Below are 23,776 nucleotides of genomic sequence, written 5' to 3'. Positions count from 1 at the left end.
ACCATGAAGAGGGAGCCAAATCCTAAATGTGTCATTTGTCTTTGTAGGGCCAAGTGCTTTTTAACAATTGGGACTCGATATTTTCTGGTGATGGAGGTCAATTCAATACACACATTCCGATCTACTCCTTTGACGGTCGGGATGTGATGACTGATCCTTCCTGGTAAGTGCAGGCTTGGGCCCTGTGATGTAGCACGAGAGGCGTTTCTAGGACGAGTTCTAACAATGAGCTACCTCCCTGGAACACTGCCAGTGTGAAGCCACAGTGAGGCAGCTGAGTCACGGGAAAGCCATGGCCTTGGAGCCAGAAGCCTCGGGTCTAGTAGCTCATGATAAGACCTGGGCAAAGCACTTCACTCCATGAGCCACAGTGGCCTTGCCTGTCAAATGAGTACAGTCATCGGTATACCACAGGACAGTTGCGCATATGACTGTGGGTGAAAACACAGTAGGCAGTAATACTCAGTGCCTGTGCTACAACACATCTGAATGCAGGTCTGAAAGGCACAGTAGGCCCACACGGCCCTACACTTTAAGGGCTCCCGGTGTCGAAGGGCAATAGATTAGAGACTGTGTATAAATGTGGACAATTTTGTAGTTTTAAAATAGAAAGCTGATAATAGGAACAGAGGGGAGGATTTCATTTTTGAGGGCAAGAATGAAAAGGAGAGTCCTGTAAGAGGAGGCCCCTAAGATGTGAAGGAGTCCCAAGTCTGACCATGAGAGAGGCTAACCAACAAGTGAGCTCAGGAGCAATGGTCCAGATGTGTGAAACCTAAGGATGCCATTGGGAGATCACTGCAAGTGGGTATGGCTGCCAACATACTCTGTCTAGAGTATGTCTAGAAAGCAGATAACAGCCACAAGGCACAGGAGAGAACTTGGCATTGAACTGTGCGTGAGGAGGAACATGTCTACTTTTGCTACACTTATGCTAACTTCCTCACCAAGATATACCACAAAGAATTGCTATTTAGGAACTAGGGTGATGGCTCAGCGGGCCAAGGGCTTGCAGCACAAGCACAGCAACCTGAGCTCAGGTCTCCATCACTTATCTCATAGCCAGGTGGGGCAGCACGCATCAGCAACTCCAGCACTGAGTGGCAGAAATTAGTAGGTCCTTGTGGTTTGGTGGCCATCAAATCTAATTAAATTGGCAAGCTCTATGTTCAGTGAGAGACTGTGCTTCAAAAAATAGGGTAGGGAATAATTGAGGAAGATATGCAGTGTTGAACTCTGAAACACACACACACACACAAACTGTAAAATAAAATAAAAAGAAATAAAGAACTTCATGTTATTAAAAATGCCATTTAAAAAGTAACACTATAAAATTCCTTTCTAGGCCCCAGAAGGTCGTCTGGCATGGCTCCAACCCCCATGGTGTCCGTCTTGTGGACAAGTACTGTGAAGCCTGGCGAACCACAGACATGGCAGTAACTGGATTTGCCTCCCCACTGAGCACAGGGAAGATTCTGGACCAGAAAGCTTATAGCTGTGCTAACAGGCTAATCGTTCTGTGCATCGAAAACAGTTTCATGACAGACACCAGGAAGTGATAACCTTCCCATGATTCTTAAAAGAGTGTTCTAATATTTCTTACGTGAAGAGTTGACACTGAAGTCTAAAATGTTGTAAATATTACAAGTTTGGTTTATATATATATATATATATATATATATATATATATATATATTACACATCTGTCAAAAGAGAAACCAAAGAAAACATACCTCAGTATACTCAAAAGGAAAGACAGAAGGGACTCAGATCCAAGTCAAATCCAATCCACATATTGGTGCTAGATTCTGCAGGAAGACCCACCCCGACCCCCGCAGTGTGAACACATTCCCTGACACACAGTAGGACAGTCTGAAAACAGGCCAGCATGAATCCCCTGTGCATTCTTCAGAAAGAGATTTCTTCCTTGCAACCATGGCTGTTGAGTGTAAAATGTGCTTTGTGTTTGCTTACAACATCAGCTTTTAGACACACAAGCCCTTCCTAAGTCATGAGTGATCCAAGCGCTTGGGTGACTACACGCACGCGCACACAGCCAGGGAAAGGGATCCGCTCAGACGATCCTGCTCATGTTTCCTCCGGCTTTAGTGTGGTCCCCACTAAAATATTATTGCCATCATGCTGTAGAGTTCTGCGTGTTTACCCAGTCATAGCTGAGCGTGGCATCTGTTGATGTAATTCTGACTTGCTGGGAAGTTAAAACTCTAGGAGAGACACAGCACAGAATCCTTCCCTCCCCCTCTCTACCGTCCCTTCCCATTCCTCGCCCCGGTCTTACGATTTCCATTTGGCAAGCCTTGAATTACGACTGCAGCTGAAACAGATTGGCTGAGAAGAATTTTCTGAAAAGAAAAAAAAATCTCTGTATCATTGTGCTATAGACTTTGATATCTTTTTCCATGTAAGAGCATAAAGACATCTTTTCCAGGTGCTTTCTCCTGTTTCCGTCTTTCCCCCTGGGTCCTTCATTCCTTGGTACTGTGGCAGAAGAGGGCTGGGTGTGTGTGCTAATATTGTCACTAACACTGGGGACGATTCGTTCTAGAATTAAAGAGGGGTCGGGGTGAGGTAGGGATGACTCTGAGTGGGAGGCGAGCTCAGGGTCTCAGTGCATGGCTTTGGGCTCTTCTGTCTCTCTCAAGGAGAACGGGATAGACACACTCAGTGAATGGGATAGACACCACACTCAGTATCTGCTTCACTCGGTAAAAGTTAATCATCGGTAAACGAGGCCCCCAGCTCTGCAAAGTGGGTACATTCTAAACCTCTACTTTACAAATGAAGAAAAATGCAAGTGGAGGCTCGGCTCCTTCCTGGGTCCAGTCACGTGGCTGGCACATGCAGGGCTGGCTTCAGGCTCGGGCCCAAAGTCCTCTCAAGGCACCACTGGATATGGATGCCTGTTGGTTCCCTCTCCACCCCAAGTGCATGATTCTGGAAACATCATCAGTAGGCAAGAAGCATGCTGAGCTATTTCTTCCCATTCAGTGGGGACTGGCCCAGAAAGTCATCGGAGTGACTGCATCCTCCTAAGTCCTTGAAGTAGGAAGGAAATTCTGAACAAAAACAAAACAAAATAAAACAAAACAAGCAACCCAGACCGTCCACTTCAGAATCCACAGCAGGAAGAGCATAGAATCTTTCTAATGAGTCATGAACAGAAATGGCTACAGGGGAATGCCCCAGTGGTAGACGGCTGGGGACAGATCCAGTGCTGAGTTACAGCTGGGGAGTTCTTGGCATGGGCACAGTGGCAGGAGGAAGAGGACAGGAGGGTGCTGAGTCAGGAAGTATAGATGCCACCCACACCAGTCAGAGCCCGCCAGAACAGAGACCACAGAAAGGACAAGGTGGAGCAGAGCTGAGAGAAGCCAGGAAGAGAGACGCCCACTTCTCCTGACCCTAGGAGAGGGTGGTGAGGATTTCCCCCTCTGCATGCCCTGGAGGACCTACGTTCACAGTCAAGAGTCAACTACAGCTACGTGCACTCTGACGAATCATTCCAATCCTGTGCTTGGCATTCAAGAGACTTCACTGAGTGTTTGCCTTGCTAAACTTTCCTGTCCCGTGCCAAAATCTACCTGTCTGGTCTTTCACAGGGTCTCTTAGGCAAACCACATAGACTCTTCTGATGGGCCACGTCATGTCCTGTACCATCTTAGCAAAGCCTTAATCATTGTCTCTTCCTTCCCACAACACTGCTGTGACATCCCCTAGGCTGACATACCTGGTGTCATACCCCTCTCACTGGCTACCTGGTATACTTCACACCTGAAATATATCACTCAGCTAGCTAAAACATAGTGGCTGAAGAGTCTCCAAGCCTTCACTATGCATTGGCCTGGACGACTTGGGGGTACTAGAAGGCTGTTAAGCCAACCCTCACCCAGGCCAAACACAGGAAGGAATATGTAGGTATGTATGGCTATAACCTCAATAAGCTGGAGGGCTTTGAGGGTGCTCTGTGTCTGTATCAAAGACCTTCAGGTCTTAAGCTTGTGGCTTCAACCTTCCTGGATTTTTCATCCAGCAATACAACCAGAGCAAGAGAAAGGCTGCCAACCCACGTAGGAGAGGGGGCTGATCTTATGAGGACAACAGCTTGGGAAGAACTGAATAGCAAAAGAGCCGAGCAGCTCAGGGGGTGGGCAGGTGGGGGTGGGGATGGTGGTGGGAGAGTGTGGGGGTGTGAGTGGGGATGTGGTAGTGGTGGTGGTAGGGAAGAGTCTGGTGTGACTCCATGATATGGCCTGAAACAGACCTAGTAAGATGAAAAAACTGGGTCACAGGAACTACCCTCAGGTCTCCAGTGTTCTCTGGATCCCTTGACTAAGGGCTATGTCACCTGTACATGAACAGGATAGAAGCAGAATTGTGGGAACTGTCAACAGCCTAGTATCATGGTTGAGTATTAGTTAAGGTTCAGAAAAATAAAGAGTAAAAATAAAAAGAGGAATGAGTTTGTTCATGGGAGCAAGAAGTGGGACAGGAGTACAGACTTAATGTGGTAATGTCACACTTGGGTTAAGGTCATCTTCCCATCTGTCTGGCTGTCTGGCTGGCAGGATGGCTTCTGCTTTTCTCTATATATGTCTCCTTCCTTTCAACCAAAGACAAGCTGCCTTGCCTTCAGACAAGCTGAAGCAGACAGCTTCAGACCTGCATTGCCCTCTGTTAACCAAGAGCACACACCCACAGAGGGAAGGGGAGGCTTCCTCTCCCCATGGGGTTACGTCAGTTCCTAAAAATGACCACCACTGGACTCACTTGAGTTGTGTGTCTAGGGCTGTGATGGGCAGCCTCACCAGAGAGGAGACGTGCAGGAGAAAACAAAACTTCCTCCATCCAAAATGCCTAAGGTCTCTGAAATGACCAGAACATTGAAAAGATTAAAACACAGATTCATCCTGGCCAGCAAGAGGGATGGGATGGTGTGGGCAGGCAGGCAGAAGTGAGCTCACGTCAGCCTGGAGTTCTACAGTAAAGCATCTAAGCTTTATCTTACAATGAATGGGCAGGCACGTTGGGAAGATCTGAAGCGGGGGATGGGATCGGCTCTGGGTTGGTTAGTTTGCTCATTCACTCAGAAGTCTCTGGGATAATCACCTTTTTACTACTGATCATGTTTCACTGTGGAGACACAAACATAAATAAATGGTGGCTCCTTTTTCAAGTCCACCAACTCCTTCCATTTAAAAAAAAAAAAACTTTTTTAAGTTTCCTTTCTCCAACTCCTTTCATGACCCCTTCAAATTCCTGGCCTCCTCCTCTTTAACTGTTATCCTGTGCATAAATATATAAATATATAAATACAACCTGACCAAGACAACTCTAAATGCTGTTCTGAATTCCATGCACATCCCTCGGCACTCAGGAACTCTACAGTCAAGACAAATGCATTGTCCCAGTCTTCCTTAACCTAGTAGCTAGAGAGAGACTTTTCCAGCTACTTCTGAGCTCCTGAGGCACCAGGAAAGCACTGAGTCTCTTCAAAGCCTTTACTAGCCAGTGATAGGTTTCCCTGTCTTGACTTCTGTCGGGTCCTCTAATTCGTGTGGCAGTCAAATGCTGGAGAGTTCTTTGCCTCTGAATTTTGGCTCTGCCGCTTGCTGTCCACGTCATTACTGGCAAGTTTTCCAAGTCAAACTGAGCATCATCCCTGCACTTAATCCTTCCCTGCAACTAACTCAGTGTTGACAAATAGGGAGTCACAGAAAGTACTCCTCATTGGATGAGCTTACTTGTAGTGTTGGAAGTGATGTTTTAGCACTTCGGTGTGCCCACCATCCTTGGCCTGGCCAGGTGTATCCAGGAGGAGCTGAGCTTTCTTCCCCATGCTGTGCTAGATGCTATCTCCCAATCCACATAGCTTTTCCAGCCATCTTCAAGCCCAGGACTGATTCCCCACGTCCTCCCTGGTACAACCCTGACTGCTGCTGGTGAGTATCCACTTTCCCCACATTCTCTGGCTGCCCTGCTCTCCACTCCTTTTTCCAAAATCCGGCAACTAAAATGCTTTTATCATCTTGCTTAGTAGGAGCTCAGTCCTGAGACTAGAGGTAGATCCCTTCGGGTTAGCAGGGACTCAGTGTGAAGTAGACTTCCTATCTCCTGCATGAGCCTGGCCAGTGTGCCGAGTTCTAAAAAGGAGCCAGAACTCTGGTATAAAGAAACTTCTTTTTTCTTCTTTTAGGCTTGCTCTCCCTCTCAGTGAATGACACAACCATCTAACAGGGCCTGGATGGCTGATTATTTAGTCATTCACTCAAGAAATATTTGTGTTATTTTTACCTGGTGCAAAAACAATCGTATATACATTTGATGTGTTTGTAGTGTGTGTGACATGAGTAGAGCGAGGGTCAGATCAGGGTGATGACAGTCACCTCTCCTCAGACACTCACTATTTCTTTGTGTTGCAAACGTTCACACTTCTCTTTGCTAGCTATTTCGTTCAGCAATTATTGATTGACTGTCCCATCAGCAGTTATAACATCCAGAAACACTAAGTGTTTGGAACTTCAATGTTATTTATGGCTAAAGTCCAAAAAGTTCCCCCACAGGCTCAAGATCTAAATGCTTGGTCCCCAGCCTGTGGCACTGTTTTTGAAGGTTGCAGAACCTTTAGGAGGTGGGGCCTGGCTGGCTGAAGGAGGTCACTGGAGGGTTGGCCTTTGAAGGTTATGTCTGCCCATGAGCCATGTGAACAGCCTCTGCCTCAAGCTCCTGCTGCCACAGATGGAGCGTTTCTAACCACCATGCTTCTATACCACCATGGGCTGGAACCTCTCTCTCTCTCTCGAAGAGTGTGAGTCAAAATAAGGGAGCAGAAGACAGATGTTCCGTTTCAGCAACAAGGACAATGTGTAGCAACTTAAATGACCGCCATCTGGACTTTTAAAAAAGATTTATTTAATTTTTAGTTCTTTATATGTGCATTTATCTCTCTGTGTTTGGGTGTAGGGCAAGCGGGTCATGTCACCAGACAGGAGAACTGTTAAGGCTGACCCCGGGAATCTCAGAGACTTGAGATCAGTAGGAGTCAAGTCGGTCCTTATTTATTTCTGTTCCTGCTCTGGAACACATAACCCCAATACCCCACTGAAAGGACCATGGCAATCAGCCATAGAGCGTAAACACCTAGAGTTCTCCATGCTAATGAGGTTATCTAAACCCCGCCCCGCCCCCTGCTCCACCCCCGCCCTAGAGTTCAGTCAATGAGCTTCCCTTCCTGGGCATTCCTTCGTGCAAAAGGTATTTAATCCCTTTTTCACCCTGAGTAAAATGTATGCATTCACATTCATCATCTAATAAAGCAGTTTAATCAAGCAAGGGCCGTCTCTTCATCAGGGATCTATATGGGAAGGCCTTCATCTTAAAGAGTCACACCTAGATCTACCCGGAAGACCTTCTCTAGCCCCTCTGTGCTCATCGGGAATCAGACTGGTTCTGCACTCTTGTCCCAGGCTCTGTCTTCCCTTTCCTGCTCAATATGTGAATGCCCTAAGAGAAGTGTGGACCGAGGACACCAGTTCCTGACTCCCAGAGGTTGGCCCGGGGAACACAGGCGACCAGGAACCACAGCATTCATCCCAGCCCCCACTGTTTCTCCTTCCAGTCCTGCCAAGGAAAACATGGAATGTGGGCCTTCTGTTTCGGACTTCATTCAGCCTTCTCCCAGTGGTATGCCAGCAACATTCTGGGCACCCCAGGGCACAGTTAGACATATGGGCCTGTGTATGCAAAAATCCACAAAGGCCAGAAAAGTGTTGGATGTCCCAAGCTGTAATTACAGGCAGTTAAGATCTTCCCAATGTGGGTTCTGGGTTCTAAACTCTAGCCCTCTGAAAAAGCTGCAAGCACTCTTAAGCCTATAGCCATTTCTCCAGTCCCTCTTGTTGACTTTTAAGTGTTTAAAGTACCAGGAAAAGTGCTTCCCCAAACCCTTTACTGAACTAGACAGGGGAAGAAGGGCAGGGCATGAAGTACAGCCAGCTAGTACAGTGGTAGCTGGCTCCCAGTGTCCTCTCAGGAGCTCTAGGACCTGTCTTCTGGAACCTCAGATTTTCCACCAGATTAAGGGCGCTGTGGTATTTATATATTTGTGGATTCAGTTTTAAATGACTGCAGCCATCTTGAGTCATAGCCATCATGGTTGCCCCTAGTAACTCTAGTCGGTTTTTTCCTGCATAGCTTTCCAGCAATCGATAATGAATGGCTCCACACCAACCATGTATGGAGCTTTACAACAGAGCCATTCGTGTTTCCAGAGATATTCCTGACTCTTCCACAGATCCGAAGAAAACCCAGGCACATCCCACTTCATCCTGGATGAAGTCAACTTAGTCCTCACCCACCAACCTACACTCTTTCTGACCCAGATTTTGAGGACCCAATTGATGGTGCTGCCTGCGAGGACCACATTTTCATCATTGACATAATGGTTAATCAATTGTCCTCTTCGATCCTCCAGCTATTTGCCTCTTTTCCCTCAGTCTCGGCACACTGGGACCAGACTTAGAACACCAGGGCTAAGCTATTCCAAAAGCACAGACCAATTCTAATAGGTTCCTGAGAAGTGGGTGGGCAGGGGTGGAGTTAGGGCACCGTGTCGAACTCCAGCTGGCCGCCCATAAGCAGACTGGATGGACAGAGCAGGCTCTCAGGGCAAGAAGCGCCATTACAGGAATGGAGAGGCCTATGCGTGCTGCATGAGGACTTACTGTATCTTGTGCAGTTTGACAGGAAACCACTCAGGTTTGATTTCAAGATAACAACTTGAGCTTACAACAACTTCTTAGAACCTCATTGAGATGAGAGGACCGAAGAGGAGAAAGGGATGGTGGAGGGGGAAGAACAGGAAGATATGGTAGAGGAGGAAGTAGTGAAGGAAGAAAAAAAGGAGGAGACAGAGGAGGGGGAGGAGAAGGAGGAGCAAGGGAGGAGGAAGATGTGGTAAGGAGTAGATGGAAGAGGAAGAAAAGGAGGAGGAGGGGGAGGAGGAGGAGGAGGAAGAGACCATCTGCAAGTCACTGGTAGAAAGGGAAGCACACCATGAGCCAGAACTGTGACTACTCGCTGGGAAACATGAACCTGGTATGGCTGGATAGCTGATAACCACAGCAAAGACCAGGCCTGGGCCCCACTTGTTCTCCGACTGCTGGTCCATGCAAGCAGGGGCTGAAGTCAGAGATTGCTGAGGAAGAGGTGGGGGCTCACAGACACCTGTACCACAGACCACAGCCTCAGCAGATCCGCTGATGCTTATCTCTAGCTTTTCATATTCATGAACAGCAGCAGCAACAATCATGTCAGTCATCTGAGACGTCCCGGCAGCTCTCAAGCGGGAACGAGCAGATGGGTCAGAACCAATGGCTTCTATTTAAAAAGAATGCTCATAACAAAAAAGGAGACAACTTTGTAAATTCAAATTTGTATTCTCAGTGAAATTTTAGAGGATAATAAATTAGATAAATTTAGGAGGATCAGCAACAGTCCTTGGAGATAAAATAAGGTACCAGTGAGGTGGCTCAATGGGTAAAACTGTGGCTGAGCTGGCCTGGTGACCTGAGCTTCATCTCCAGCTCCATGGTAGAAGGAAAGAACCAACTGTAGAAAGTTGTCCTCTGACCTACACACACACACACACATACACACACACACACGCAGAGAGAGAGAGAAAGAGAGAGAGAGATACATACATACATACATGCAAGCACATACATACACAGAACAAGCATACACACAGAGACACACATGTAGACACAGACACATGCACAGGCACACATATAGATGCATGCATTTACATACATACACAGAACATGCACACACACACACAGAGAAACACACAGAAACACATGTGGACATGGACACACACAGACACAGACTACATGCACACAGATAAATACACATGCATACACGAAATGTGCATACACACACGGAAGGGGGGCATGGATTTCAAAATTGCAATATCTAGGTACTCAACCTGTGGAAAAATCTTTTGAAAAATTATAACCAAATGAAAGTCGATAGAGAATTGAGATCTCACACAGTAGAGAGCAAGGAACCATAATAGAAATCTAATGAGAAGAAAGTCACACTATAAATTCTAGCTATGTTCCAACTGGTGGTTTCTAATGTGTAATATGCGTATGCCATCTGAATTAAAGTGGCATTTACTTTATTATTCTGACATGTTAAAAAAGTGTCTGTAGATATCCAACTCATAATTTCACATTTATTTTCATTTAATATGAAACTAAAATGAATCCAAGAAAAAGTTATAGCGTGTTTGTTGAAGGAAAGCTCTTAGGCGACTAATGGCACAGGCAGTATGACGTTAGGGTGTGTGGTATGAGGCTCCATGTTGTTAGAATGTATGTGGTTAGGGTCTATATTGTTGGCATGGTAAATGTGCTTCTGCTTCTTGACATGGAAAACATGCCAGCGGGGATGTCTTGAGGTGGTATTCTAGCAGCACGAATTAAGTAGAACCACGTATCACAGCGGTGACTGCAGCTGGGCTAAGGGACAAAGGCTGACATTGGCAGAGTTTACTGCAACCTCTCAGCAGGCCACACCCAGCCTTGTCATCAGGGCTCCAGGCACCATTTTGTTCTGTCCAGTAATTCCTCCTGATCTATGGGTGTTGTTTTCTGTGATTTCCATTATCCATGGTCACCCACCATTCAGAAATATTAAATAGAAAATGGCAGTTTAAAGTATTCATAAGTTTTACACTATGCATAATTCTGCACACCATAGCTATCCTCCTCGGGCTGGTTGCTTTTAACAGTCAACTTAAGACATTCTAGGATCACTGGAGAATAGTATTGGTGAGGAACTGTCTAGACCAGATTGTATTGTGTTGTAGTTGTATCTGTGGGAACTTCTATCTTCCTTCCTTCTTCCTTCCTTCCTTCCTTCCTTCCTTCCTTCCTCCCTCCCTCCCTCCCTCCCTCCTTCCTTCCTTCTTTCCTTCCTTCCTCCCCCTCCCTCCCTTCTCTCTCTCTCTCTCTCTCTCTCTCTCTCTCTCTTTCTTTCTTTCTTTCTTTCTTTCTTTCTTTCTTTCTTTCTTTCTCCTGTATGTATGTATGTATATATGTATGTATGTATGTGTGTGTATTTCATATATATGTGTATATATACACATATATGTGTATATATACATTTATATATATATATACATATATATATATCCTAGATCTCCATCTCTATATCTATCTTTAATATGTATAAGTGTCTTTCCTGTGTATATATGTGTGTACTATGTACATGCCCGGTGCCCTTGGAGGTCCGAAGAGGTTATCAGGTCTCTAAAACTGGAGACAAGATGAGTGCTGAGAACCAAACCCAGGACCTCTACTAACACAACAAGTGCCCTTAACTGCTAGGCCATCTCTGCAGCCCCGTTTCCTTAGTGGCATTAACTGAGACCAGAAGCCCCGCCCCAAATGTGGGTTGCACCTTTTTATGAGCTGAGCCCTGAACTGTATCAGTGGAAAAGGTGAGGTACATGTGCAAAGATTTCCCCCCTGCTGTTGACTGTACATGTGACTAGTTGCCTCAAGGCTCCTTGATTTCCCCACAATGACACTATAAACTAGAAGTGTAAGCCAAGTAAATCCTGTCTTCCTTAAAGCTGCTCCTGTCAAGAGGATTTCCTTACCACAAGGAAGTGAAAGTAGGGCACTCCCATTGGTCACTTAATAGCCATCCCAGTCTTAGAGTGACTGTCAAAACATCTACTAACTTTTATGTTAACAGTCCAATGCAGAAAACCTCATGCAAGTCTGGCAAGCATAAATTATAGTGAAAATATAAACCACTGACATAGAAGCCATTTTAAGCTAAGAAGAGTCTAGAAGGGGCAGTCGGAGGCAGGTATGATTAAGTTACATTATATACACATGTGAAGTACTCAAAGAGCTGAGTAAAAGGTGCTGTAAAACTATACAAGATCCTATATACAAATCATAATTTTAAATTTTAAGATGCAGATACAGTGAATAATATGCTATGAAAATGTCACAGGCACAATTGATGCGGGCAGTCTGAACATTTCACCACCTATAAATTAAACCAGAAGGAATACTTTTTTAAAAAAACATCTGCTCAGCTTTCCACATTCGGTATATGTGTTTATGGGTAGTATGGGGGGGCAGTTCCTCAAGGAAAGAAAGATGCTACAGAAATGAGAAAAATGAAGGGGCAGGTGACAATTAATATTGCCCACTGAGGCTCGGGATGTAATTTTGTTGGTAAAACATTTGCTTACTAGCCACAAAGTCCAGGTTTCCGTCCCTAGTACCACATAAACCAGGCGTCACAGAACAGACCTGTAATCCCAGAAGTGGGAAGGTAGCTCAAGGATAGCGTTGGCTACGTAGCAAGTTTGAAGCCAGCCTGGACTACATGAGACTCTGTCTCGGGGGGGGGGGGAAGATGCCCATTGCATCCTACTCCTTGTGTTAAACACTACACATACAGACACACTACACACTGCCTCATTAACAATTTCAAGAATGTCCCAACTCAACTGCCTCTTTAAGGATCACCCGCCAAAGTGACATGCAGCTACCAGCTGTCCAGTGCAGCCGAGGTCCTGGTGTCTGTGATGAGGTTCATTCCTCTTATTCAGGTCCTTGGTGCAGATTAGATTGTGATTAATTAATTACTGGGAAGGGCAGAAAAAGAGCAACTTCCCTTGAGGGTTATATTCCCGTGGAGTATATAGAATACGTATGTAACCAAGTACATTGATGTGGTAATTCAGGCAGTCCTGAAAACTGCAAAAAGACAAGATAACAGGGCTGGGGGTGGGGGTGTGCACTGGTGTGCAGAGGCTGGTGTGAAAGATGACATCCAGATCAAGATGCGTGCAGCTGGCTTAGTGAGTGTCTTGATTTAGGTGTAACTATGGAGTGACTTCTCGTAGTTTCTGTCATTAGTGCCGTCTCTGCAGCACAGTCTCCTCCAGCATAGACTGTAAAGACCCCTGGGAAAGGACATTAGTTAAGTCCATCCAAGAGACAAACTGCACTTTAAATAATTGAGCCCAGGGAATTTGATGTGAACAATTAATTATATGGATAGTAGAAAAGACACGACATGAATAGAGGGCAGTAATGTCTGTCCCGGTATTATAAAAAGACAGGCAAATGGAGAAGGATGTGTCTAAGAGCTCAGAGGCTAGGACTGGAATTCAGAAAATGGCTTGTGCTAGGCCTGCAGTCATAAGGGATGGATAGAGCCCACAGCAAAAGTGTTACTGGAGACGGGAGGAGGCTGAGTTCTTATTCACAGGACTTATCTATGCCAAGCACCAGTCAGCTGGCCCAGCATCTTAGAAACTTCAACCTGTAGGAAAATGCCCCCTATCCCTTAGAGAGCATGGGTAAAATAGGGGAGGGGCCAGAGGCACAGGATGGCCACAGGAAGATTGAGTAACTTTCCAGTTACTAAGTGTCTATCTTCCGTAAGAGCCAACCTTAACATCTCCGTGCAGGCTGTCTTCCTTGCCCCACCCTCACACAGCTGTCTTGAGTCTGCATCCTTTTAGGAAGGAAAATAGAAGAGGTGTGTGATATGGACCCAAAAACTCCCCTCCCCTTCCTTCTTCATGCCCAGCTCTTTTCATGTGTCTGAGGTGGGTAGAAAGGGAAGAAAACAAGACTAGAGTCTCTATTCCCCTGGCTACAAAGACAGTCTTTTCTGGGTCTGCAGTTGCTGCTTCTCTGACTAGGCCCTCACTGCGATGGGCCTTCAAATGGTGGGAGGAACAGATTATGGGCTCAGGCCTCACCACTTCTTGCCTTATCACTGTGTCTAGCCAGACTCTCCTCCAATTAGCTTCCTTCTCTCCCCCATCTTCACCTTGACACAAAGACCAATTATTTCTTGGCTCAGCCCAAAGCCAAATAGAATATGCCAGATTTTGGGGACTCCATGGTGGCTTGAATGAATGGCCCAGATAAGTGCATCTAGTGATTTGAATAGGTAAGGCTTCCATAGACTTATGGTTTTAAATTCTTGGCCCATAATGAGTGACTTTATTAGCAGGTATATCCTTATTAGAATAGCTGTGGCCTTTGGAGCAAATGTGCCACTGTGGGGGTGGGCTTTGAGAGCTCCTAGTACTCTAGCTCCATGCAATGCAGAAAAGAGAGTCTCCTTCTGCTGCCTTTGGATCAAGATGTAGAACACTCAGCTCCTTTTCTAGCACCATGTCTTCCTGGATGCTGCCATGCTTCCTGCCATGATAATAGAATGAACCTCTGAAACTGTAAGCCAGTTTTAATTACATGTTGTCCTGTATAAGAGTTGCCTTAGTGGTGTCGTTTCAAAGCAATGGAAACCCAAACTAAGACAGCGCTTATGTTTGAATACTTGGTCCCCAGTTGGTGGAACTATTTGGTAAAGATTAAGGGGTATGACCAGCCTTGTTAATATGCCACTGGGGATGGTCTCTGAGGTTTCAAAAGTCCTTGCCATTCCAGTTATCTATCCTTCTATCTGCCTCCAACTTGTGGATAAGATGTAAGCTCTCAGCTACTCCTCCAGGGTCATGCCTGCCTGCCTGCTGCCGTGACAGTCATAGACTCTAACCCTCTGAAACTGCCCGCAACCCCCATTAAATGCTTTCTTGACAAATTACCTCATAAGGGTCTTGGTGTCTCTTCACAGCATTAGAAAAGTAACCGAGACAGGATCTTACCAAGATTGACGTCATGAGGAGGGTTTGCACTTATCTAGAATCCTGAAGTATTCTCAAGGCAGATGACCAAAACTCTGTCTCTCCCTCTAATCCTGTCCCAGGCTTCTCATGAAGATTGGGTAGTAAGCCTAGGGAGCTGCAGTTGGTGTTGTGGTGGGTAGGTGTAGGCATTATTTTTCTCACAACTGTTCCTTGTTGGTGTGAACAAATACCCAACAGAAGCAAGCTAAAGGAGGAGAAAATTATTCTGGCCCATGGCTTCAGGGCATAAAGCCTATTATAGCGTTGGAAATGCAAATGTTTGAAAGATTCCATTTAAGTGGGGGGAGCACAGGGAGGCTCCTCTCGCCTTGCTGTGCCACATCAGGATTCAGGATGCCATAGCCAGAAGCAGAAGCACATATCACTTTCAGAACCTACTCTCAGTGACACATTTCTGTCAGCTAGGCTAGAGGACCCAAAGGTTCCACAGCTCCCCCAAACAGCGTCACCATACGTGACCACCTTTCAAACACATGAGCCTGTGGGGGACACTTCAGATCTAACCATGAGAGCAGATAGCGCTCTTGAGAAGGTGTTTTACTGACAGTCAAGTTTTTTGGTTGAGCTTTAGGTGGGATTTCCAGACAATAGGAAAAGTACTGTGGAACATCCCTACTTTTGAACAATGGCAAAGAGGAAGGTTCACTATAGTTGCTCTAAGAAGTGCTATTGACAATTGGACTTATTTTTTAAGTGTGTGTGTGTATGTGTGTGTTGGGAGTAGGGGATATCCAGGTATCTGCAGAGGAGGAAAAAACCTCCAGATCCCCTGAATTCAGAGTTACAGATGGTTGCCAGTGGTCTGATTAGGGTGCTGGTAACTAAAGTAAGGTTTTCTGGAAGAACAGCGTGTATCCTTAAGCACAGAGCCATCTCTCTAGCTCTTGATTGTTTTGAAGTGTTGAGCATTAAACTAAGTCCTTATGGATGCTCAAGCACTCTATCACTGAAATATATCCCTAGACCCCCCTCTCTTTAATTTAATTTGAAACAGGCTTTTACTAATTTACCCAGACTACCCTTGGACTCTATATATAGTCCAAGCAGACCTTGAGCCCATGAAACCTTTGCCTCAGACTCTCAAGGGGCTGGGATTATAGGAACATATCACCAAGCACGACTTTGTTTTACTTCTTTAAGTTTTTTAGGGGCTTTGTCTTAGTTAGGGTTACTATTGCTATGATGAAACACCACAACCAAAAAGCAAGTTGCGGAGGAAAAGGTTTATTTATTTAGCTTACACTTCCATATCATAATCCATCACTGAAGGAAGTCAGAACACAAACTCAAACAGGGCAGGAACCTGAAGGCAGAAGCTGATGTAGAGGCCATAGAGGGATGTTTACTGGAGTTGTTCCTTATGGCTTGATCTTCCTGCTTTCTTATGGAACCCAGGACCACCAAGCCAGGATGACACTACCCACAATGGCCTGGCCATCAATCACTAACTAAGAAAATGCCCTACAGACTTGCATACATCCGAATCTGACAGAGGTTTTTTAAAATTGAGGTTTTCTCCTCTCCAGTGACTTTAGCTTATATGAGGTTCACATTGAACATTACAGCTTTCTCCAGGGTCTCATGTAGCCCAAGATAACCCCGAACTCCTGCCCCTGCTCTTCCTGCCTCAACTTACAAGTGCTATGATGACAAGCCCACCCCACCACGCCCAGCTCATTATGCTATTGTCTACTGTGAGAGAAACAAAGCAAAACTATCCTTGGAGATTTTACACCTGGAGGCCGTCTCACAAGCCACACACCTTGATAACATGAATTTTATTTCTGAGACAGATATGTTAATCTGGCTGTTAGATTTTAGCAGATCCTTTGGGCTTAGTAGGACATGAACTGGTATGTGTTTGGGGTGACCCGTGTGACTTCTGTGCTGCTGCAACTGTGGGGGAGAAATGGAACAACTGATTGATGGTTGCAGTAATGCCCCGAGAGCTTATGATGATATCTTAGGCTAGGATGAAACAGAGGAGGTGGGAGAAATAGAGATATTTAGGTTAAATCGGAAAAGAAAACTTGCTGGAAAGTCTTGGTTATGATACAACAGTCCTGGGCCTTGGGCCTGGCTCACTGCCTAAATAGTGATGCTATTTCCTGGTATGGAGTGACTCCACGAGGGTGAAATTTGCTCATACTTCTGTTTGTTTTGTTTATTATCCTATCCCCAGGGTCTGGAAGAGTGTCTGCCGGTTAGTTGCTCAATAAATAGATGCTGAATAACTGGAAGTCATTTGATCAGGATGTAGTTTGTTGGGCATATACATTTGCCACCTAAGACCAAGGGCATGTTGAACCACTCCCCGTGTTTGCCAAATCCACTTGAAAAGGGGTGGTGGTGGTGATGAATTTCAGTTGTTGTAACTGAGAACCACTATCCAAGCCTTTTGAACAAGAACAGCAAAACCTACTTTGTTTGTGGGAGAGAAAGCTCTTCCTGTCTGCCTATCTGCCCTGCCCCTCGGAATACTGGGAGAATCCATTGAACAACCAAAAACTTACCTGCATCTAAGTGTAACTCTTGGTTTCCCCTAGAGCTCTAGACGAGGGCCCATTTCCCATCAGCTCGGCTTCCTGGCCTCTGGTGTTTCAGTGTTTCTGGTGATTACTGACACAGGCAATGGCCCTGCTAATGCTACCTTAAAACAAAGCATCCTGCTTTGCTCCCTAGAAACATCACTTCCCCATCACAGAACAGCAATTTTGCAGTCCTTGAAGGACAGAGATCAGCAATGGCCGTGCACTCAGAACCTTGCTGCAGGGAGGAGCCTCTTTATACACCTACTGCTCCCTCCTGCTTTCAAGCAGCCTAGCTTTCATCAGAGTCCTCATCCTTGGTGCCTGGGTGTGATGTTGTGTTTGGGTTTTGTCTATGGTTCCTTGCCCATAATCCTCTCCTTGAGACAGGTTATAGAAACTAGGATCTCTCTTTCTCAAAGTAAATCCTATGCCCCCATCTTCCTCTGAGCATCTGGTTTGGAGCATGATGAGCCATACCCATCATACCAGCACTTCAGTAGTGGACGCAGGAGGATCCTGAATTATAGGCTATGAGGAGTGGGTATGTGAAAGGAACTCTCTGATCTATCCTCCTGGCAGCAGATCATAATACCTGAATCGAGAATGGGTCCTACTTCATACCCTTGAGCAAGAGATGCAATAGAATCCGACAGGCAGCTTCCTGAACTGCCCCACCCAGGTTAGTCATACCAGAACACACCCTTTATATCCAGCTTTGTTTTTACACTGTTTTTTTATTTTTCTGCTTCAATAGTACCCATGCAATAAAGTCTCCATGAAAACCCAACAGGACACAGTTCAAAAAGCTCCCAGACAGCTAAAGAAGACACGAAGAATCCCAGAGTGCCATGCTACCCAAGGCTAGGGCCACGGAAACTCTGCATCCCTCTCCCATTTCAAACCTTATGCATCTCTTATTTAGTTCACACAAGCAGTCCATATATCCAGAAATTAGCTCAAGCTGGACTACAGAAGGATTTCTGGTGGTTAAGTTAAAAGCCAGCATTCCTCGGGAACTTGTGAAACAGGTTTTTTTCTGCTCCCTCAAAGGAGTCATTTCTTTACCTCTGTCACAAGGGCTGGATGGTTTTCCTGTGGACGTACACCCGTGGTGGCTATCAGCATATCAAAGCCCATGCTGTCCTCCAAGTGTCCTCAGCATTACAAGGACTTGGTACACATTTCAAAGTCCACCCTGGCATCCTAATGCCTTACACTTCCCCCTCTGCCTCCCCTTAGCTCATTAGCTTCCCTCCCTCCAGATACTCATCCTTCTGATAACTCAGGTAGCTGTGCTATTCTCTTGCTATGCTCTGTCTGTCTGTCTGTCTGTCTGTCTGTCTCTGTCTTTGTCTGTCTCTGTCTTTCTGTCTCTCTCTGTCTCTGTCTCTGTCTCTGTCTCTGTCTCTCTCTCTCTCTCTCTCTCTCTCTCTCTCTCTCTCTCTCTCACACACACACACACTATCTCACTATGCTCTATTTTCAATCCCTTGCTATTTGCTCTCTCGATGTCTCCACTATTCTCCTCCTCTATGTTCCTTCACATACATCTGATGCCAATCTCCTTAATGTCTTTTACCTGCAGCCTTTGGGATAGTCTTCATAATAAGCCCAAGTATTTCCTTGAGTTTTGTGAAACATTCAAGCAAACTAATCAAAGCTGAGTAGGTGGTGGTAGGGACTCCAGTTGATAGGGATGGGAAGAGAAGCCCAGGTAGCCTAGAGCTTGCAGCTGCCATCTGAAGGAGAGGTTGGGGTGTCAGTTTGTGAACCATCCTTCAACCTGTGAGATGTAATGCTCATTTCAGATAGATAATATCAGAACGATTGAATTAGAGGCCACCAGTTGAAGGATCAGCTGAACAGTTCATTGCTAGCTTTCTGATTGGGAGAGAGCCCATACCTTCTGTGCTCACAGAATGATCTGTGTGGTAAGCACACAGTAGAAGAAACTGAGTCCGAGCCTTTCAGTTTGTCTCCTACCAGTTCTACAGAGCAGAACTGCCCATTGTCTTTGTAGCCTAGTATCCAGAATCTGTAATTGGCCACTGCATCTTCCCGGGGCCTCTCACCAGAGGAGCGGGGCGGGGCTGTCTACCGGAAGAAGGTAAGGATGGCTATCTTCCCAGGAAGAGAATGAAAAGCCGGGCAGGCCTACAGCAGAAAGCCCTCTTAGAACAAGTCAGATAGAATATGGCATCTGGGAACGAGTGAGCAAATTTTTGTTTTCTTCTCTAACTTAAAAGAGAGCAAGTTGGTGAGGAGTAAGTGACTGCAGACCCCTTCCTTTGAGGGGAGCTGCCAGAAGAGCCCTGAATTGTCATCCAGAGCAGAGGCAGAGGCACTTGGAGAAGAAATCTTCAGGTGGTGACTCAGCCTGTCCTGCCGCGCCTTCCTCAGTCTTGCTCTGTCCAATTCTCCAAGGCCAAGCAAATAGGAAGTGCAGCAGACGGACCCATTTTAGCAGCGGTCCACTTGGGGTTGTTTTGATGGGCAAGAGTCCACTGGAAAGTAGTTCTTTTCCTTTGCATGTCTGTTGCAGCAACGCGCCTCTAAAGAGAGTTGTTTTTTTTTTTTTTTTTTTAAAAACAACAAGTGATATTGCCTGAGCAAAACAGACCCACACACTGCCAAGTTGGATGGGCTAAATGTCATGACTTCTTCTGATCTCGGGATTTATTATAGCCCTAGCATGCCAGATTCAGAAGATACTTCAAGACCAACTCTCTCACCCTCCAGAGAAGGAAACTGGACGTTGAATATGAGCCTGTGGTGACTTAAAGGATCGGTGAGCTAGTGGTAGAGCAGTGGCTAACTCAGAGGTCTTTCAGATTGCTGAAGCACTGCGTGCTGCCATCTTGTCAGCCAGTAATGCTTGTTAAATAAATAACGAAGAGTTTTTGTGAATTTGCTTCAAAGTGTCCTTGAAAACATGGTTGGAAAATTCCAACCTAGTGCTACAAGTGAAATGGTTATATGAGCTCAATTCTTATATGCCAAAAATCTCCCTACAAAGAATCAGCAATATACAGATGTTGTTTGGACTTAAACATGGAGCCCTTGAACTTAGCTGTCAAGGGCATGGCTTTGTTCAAAGTAACCTTGTTTCCACTGGTGTTTTCAGTTCCTAAATGTCTGAAGTCTAAAGTTGTCTTGACAGGGCGACTTCTCTTCCTGTGTTTTCTACCATCTCTGATCCCCTCACCTCCACCATCTTGTCTGATGTGCTAGGATGCTCAAGGCTGGTCCTTGCAGCTCCCCCAAACTTTAACTGTGAGTCAGAGTGTAATTAGCTCTCTATCTCCAACTTGACCCCCACCCAATATAACAGAAGGACTTAGTCCATTGACTTCCATGTCAGTTCAGTCGACTGCCTAGAGGTGGGAGGGAGAAATGAGTTGAGATTTCCCAGTTATCTGTCTGTGGGACCTTCAAGGATGGCTCGAGAAGCACAGTCTCACCCTGCCCAGAGCTCGATCCCCAAAACCACAGCAGCTCTCCTTTCTCTAGGCACTGGGGAGGGGAATAAGACCTGCTGATGCTGTTGCTTTGATGAGCCCTTTGGGTTCTCCCTTGTGGCTTCTTCTCAACCTGCCATTCCTTTTTAAAATAACCCTGACTAAACTTGCCTCAAATTACCTGCCATCTGTTCAGTTGGATATAACTCCAACCTAGGGCATCCCCTGCTCCCAGTCTCTGTGTGTGGAATAGGGGGGGAGAGAGAGCGAGAGAGAGAGAGAGAGAGAGAGAGAGAGAGACTCTCTAGAGACCACTTTAAAGAGTCACAGTGACTGTAGGGCTCTTGAACTTGGACTCCCCCATCTTCATCACAAGTTCCTATCTTACTCTTAAGAAGGAACTCGAAGAACTAAGATGGAGCCTTCGAATGGGTATGGCCGAAGGCCAGGAAATCAGAGGCTCTTGAGCCAGCAGCAGAGGGGCACAGGCTGAGTCTGGGGAAAGGAGTGTCTGCCCTGTTGGCATCAGAGGTAGATTACTTTTTCCTTGGGTAAAGAGACCTGGGTATAGAGCATGTATGATGATGCATGTCCAGAACTCGGGAAGTGGAGGCAGGAAGATGGAGAGTCCGATGTCCTCCTTGGCTTTTTAGTAAACTTGAGGTAGACCCAGACTACAAGAAACTCTGTCTCCAAACAAAAGTAACAGTAGTATAAAGCACTGGGGGAGGAGAGGACCTTGGTGTGTGTTTAGGCCCAGGCATGAATGCAGGTGATAATGATGAGGGGCTGTTACCAGGATTGAAGGGCTCTTGACAAGGTGAATTATAGTCCTCTCCCCCAGAATCTACCAGTTCAAACTCATCTCCTCTTGTCTAGCCGTCCCATGTTCCCTTAAGCAGCAAGCCCCATTTTGACAATGACAAGCTATTCAGCAATAGCCACGGTCTTTATTTCCATCCCTCATCGTGCTAGACACAAAATATGTTAGATTGAGAATAATTTATAGTCACTTACAACCTGCTTCCTTCCGACTGCCACTTGAGTATAAAACTGTGTGGATAGCAGTTTCACAGGAGAAATAGACAGTTAGCGGCAAAGCTACCCAGAGCGATAATATTATCTCACATTTTTTACAGTTTCACAGTTTGTCAGACATTTTCTCATGCATTATGTATATTAGTTGATTCTCATAATAAACCTACTATATATGTGTGTGTGTGTATTATATATGCATCTATGTAAATGATATACACATATACAGATATATGTATGCTCTGCATAATGTGCCTAAAGAATAAGGCTTAAGAAAGAAAATCACATACTCAAGGTCATGGAAGCAGGCAGAATGAGTTTCTCTGGGTATGCCTTATGGCCTCATTGTGTAACACAATAGCTGTGACGATGTCTGTCTGCTTGTGTCTGTGAGCTCTTTTTGCCATATACACTGATGTTCATGTCTATGTATGTCAGGTACTGTGAGTGATTGGGTACACTCAACTACAGCCTATGGCCCATCTCTTAGATCAGGAAATAAAAGTTTTCCTTTACTTCAAGACTCACTCCCTTCTGTGTCTCTTGCTTTCACCCCTCTGGAACTCCCAATCACTGTTGTGAATTTTGCCTTTAACCCATGAAAACACCATGAATAACATAGCATTTGTTTGTGTGCATCACTGAACACTATATGAATGGGTCCATGGCTCATTCATTCTCCTCCGCTCCTGTGCCTTCAATATACACAGTGTTGTCTAACAGGGCCCTGGATTTCCTTGCTCACTGTCACTTCCTAGATGTTGAAAATGTCTTGTCAGAGTGACAAAACATCTTTGAATGTTCAGTGGTGTTGCGTGCCCAGTCTGCCATCTCAGAGTGATTCTTCATAGCCATGGAGCTGATCTAAGCAGGAGGAAGGCTCTAGTGAAAGGTTTCACTATTGGCCTCTATAGTCCTGGTGAGGAATACAGATGTCTTCTGTTGCAAGGTCCTTCCTTCTGAGCTTCCAGTGACGAGTGTCACCCACTCCTGCCCATTAACCCAACTTCCATGTCTTTACATACTTCTCTCTCAAATTTTTGGAGTATTGATGCTACATTCTTACAACAATTTCAGCAGCAAGCAGCTTTTGCAGAGGTAAAGGATGGTGTTAGGGGAGAGGCCACCTTGCCCAGCATGTGCAGTGCCCTTGGCTCAATACCCGGACGACATGGGATGGGAGGGAGGCATATTCAGATTGTAAGTCATGACCCACTTGTGAGTTATGGAGTTCAGAATAGAATCCTTTAAAAGGTCATTACTTTCTGTAGCAGCCAAGACTACAAAAACATCAGAATGTGTTCCCAATAGCAGGTGGCAAGTAATAGTTTGTGACAATTTTGTTTTAGGTATGTATATGTGTCACAATGTAAGATGTTTCTGTGGTCCATGTACAAAACTTCTTCACAAGCCGCTGCTCAAGAGGAACATTGCAAGGTCAGTGGCTACTCACCTACACCATCTATTTCTTCTCTCTGCCATGGTAGCATGGTCTGTGGTTTGGATGGACCCCAAGAGCAGCTATGGATGACCTAAACCAGCAACAATATTCTTAACTCAGTGGGCACCATGATTGGCTCAGGAATGAGCATTAACCTCACCTAGACCAACCAGGACATGTCATTCCTGTCCATGGGGGAAAATACATATGACCAATTAATCTAGATAGCCATCTTTTGGAGAAGCCAAGGAAATCCTTTCATGAGACTGTGAATCTTATAAGCATGCGGTTTAGAGACGCTCAGTCTAGTCAGAGACACAGAAAGACTTTTCGCCATTTCACCAACTCCTACCTGAAAACAGAGATTCTGAGAGAAGTGACAAGATCAATATCCAGCATGGCACAAAGTGACTTCCAAGTGACATCATCAGAAACCCACTTATAAAGTCATAATCCCCCCAAAAAAGCTTTGTCAGCTGGGCATTGTAGCGCACACCTTTAATCCCAACACCTGAAAGGCAGAGGCAGGATGATC

The 23,776-nt window shown here is 45.5% G+C and overlaps 1 protein-coding gene across 1 annotated transcript in view; it reads left to right on the top strand.

Moving 5' to 3' along the window:
• Positions 1-2,452, top strand: part of Col15a1 (collagen type XV alpha 1 chain) — a 104,722-nt gene extending 102,270 nt beyond the window's left edge. The window contains exons 39-40 of the mRNA XM_021160109.3: positions 48-163; positions 1,346-2,452. Of these exons, the coding sequence (XP_021015768.1) occupies positions 48-163; positions 1,346-1,559 (330 nt within the window). The 3' untranslated portion in view covers positions 1,560-2,452. The remainder of the gene's footprint in view (positions 1-47; positions 164-1,345) is intronic.
• Positions 2,453-23,776: the final 21,324 nt, after the last annotated feature.

This window comes from Mus caroli, unplaced genomic scaffold (assembly GCF_978045245.1).
Source record: "Mus caroli unplaced genomic scaffold, Mus_caroli_1 scaffold_6, whole genome shotgun sequence".
Taxonomy (NCBI): Eukaryota; Metazoa; Chordata; class Mammalia; order Rodentia; family Muridae; genus Mus; species Mus caroli.
This window is presented reverse-complemented; position numbering and strand designations above follow the sequence as displayed.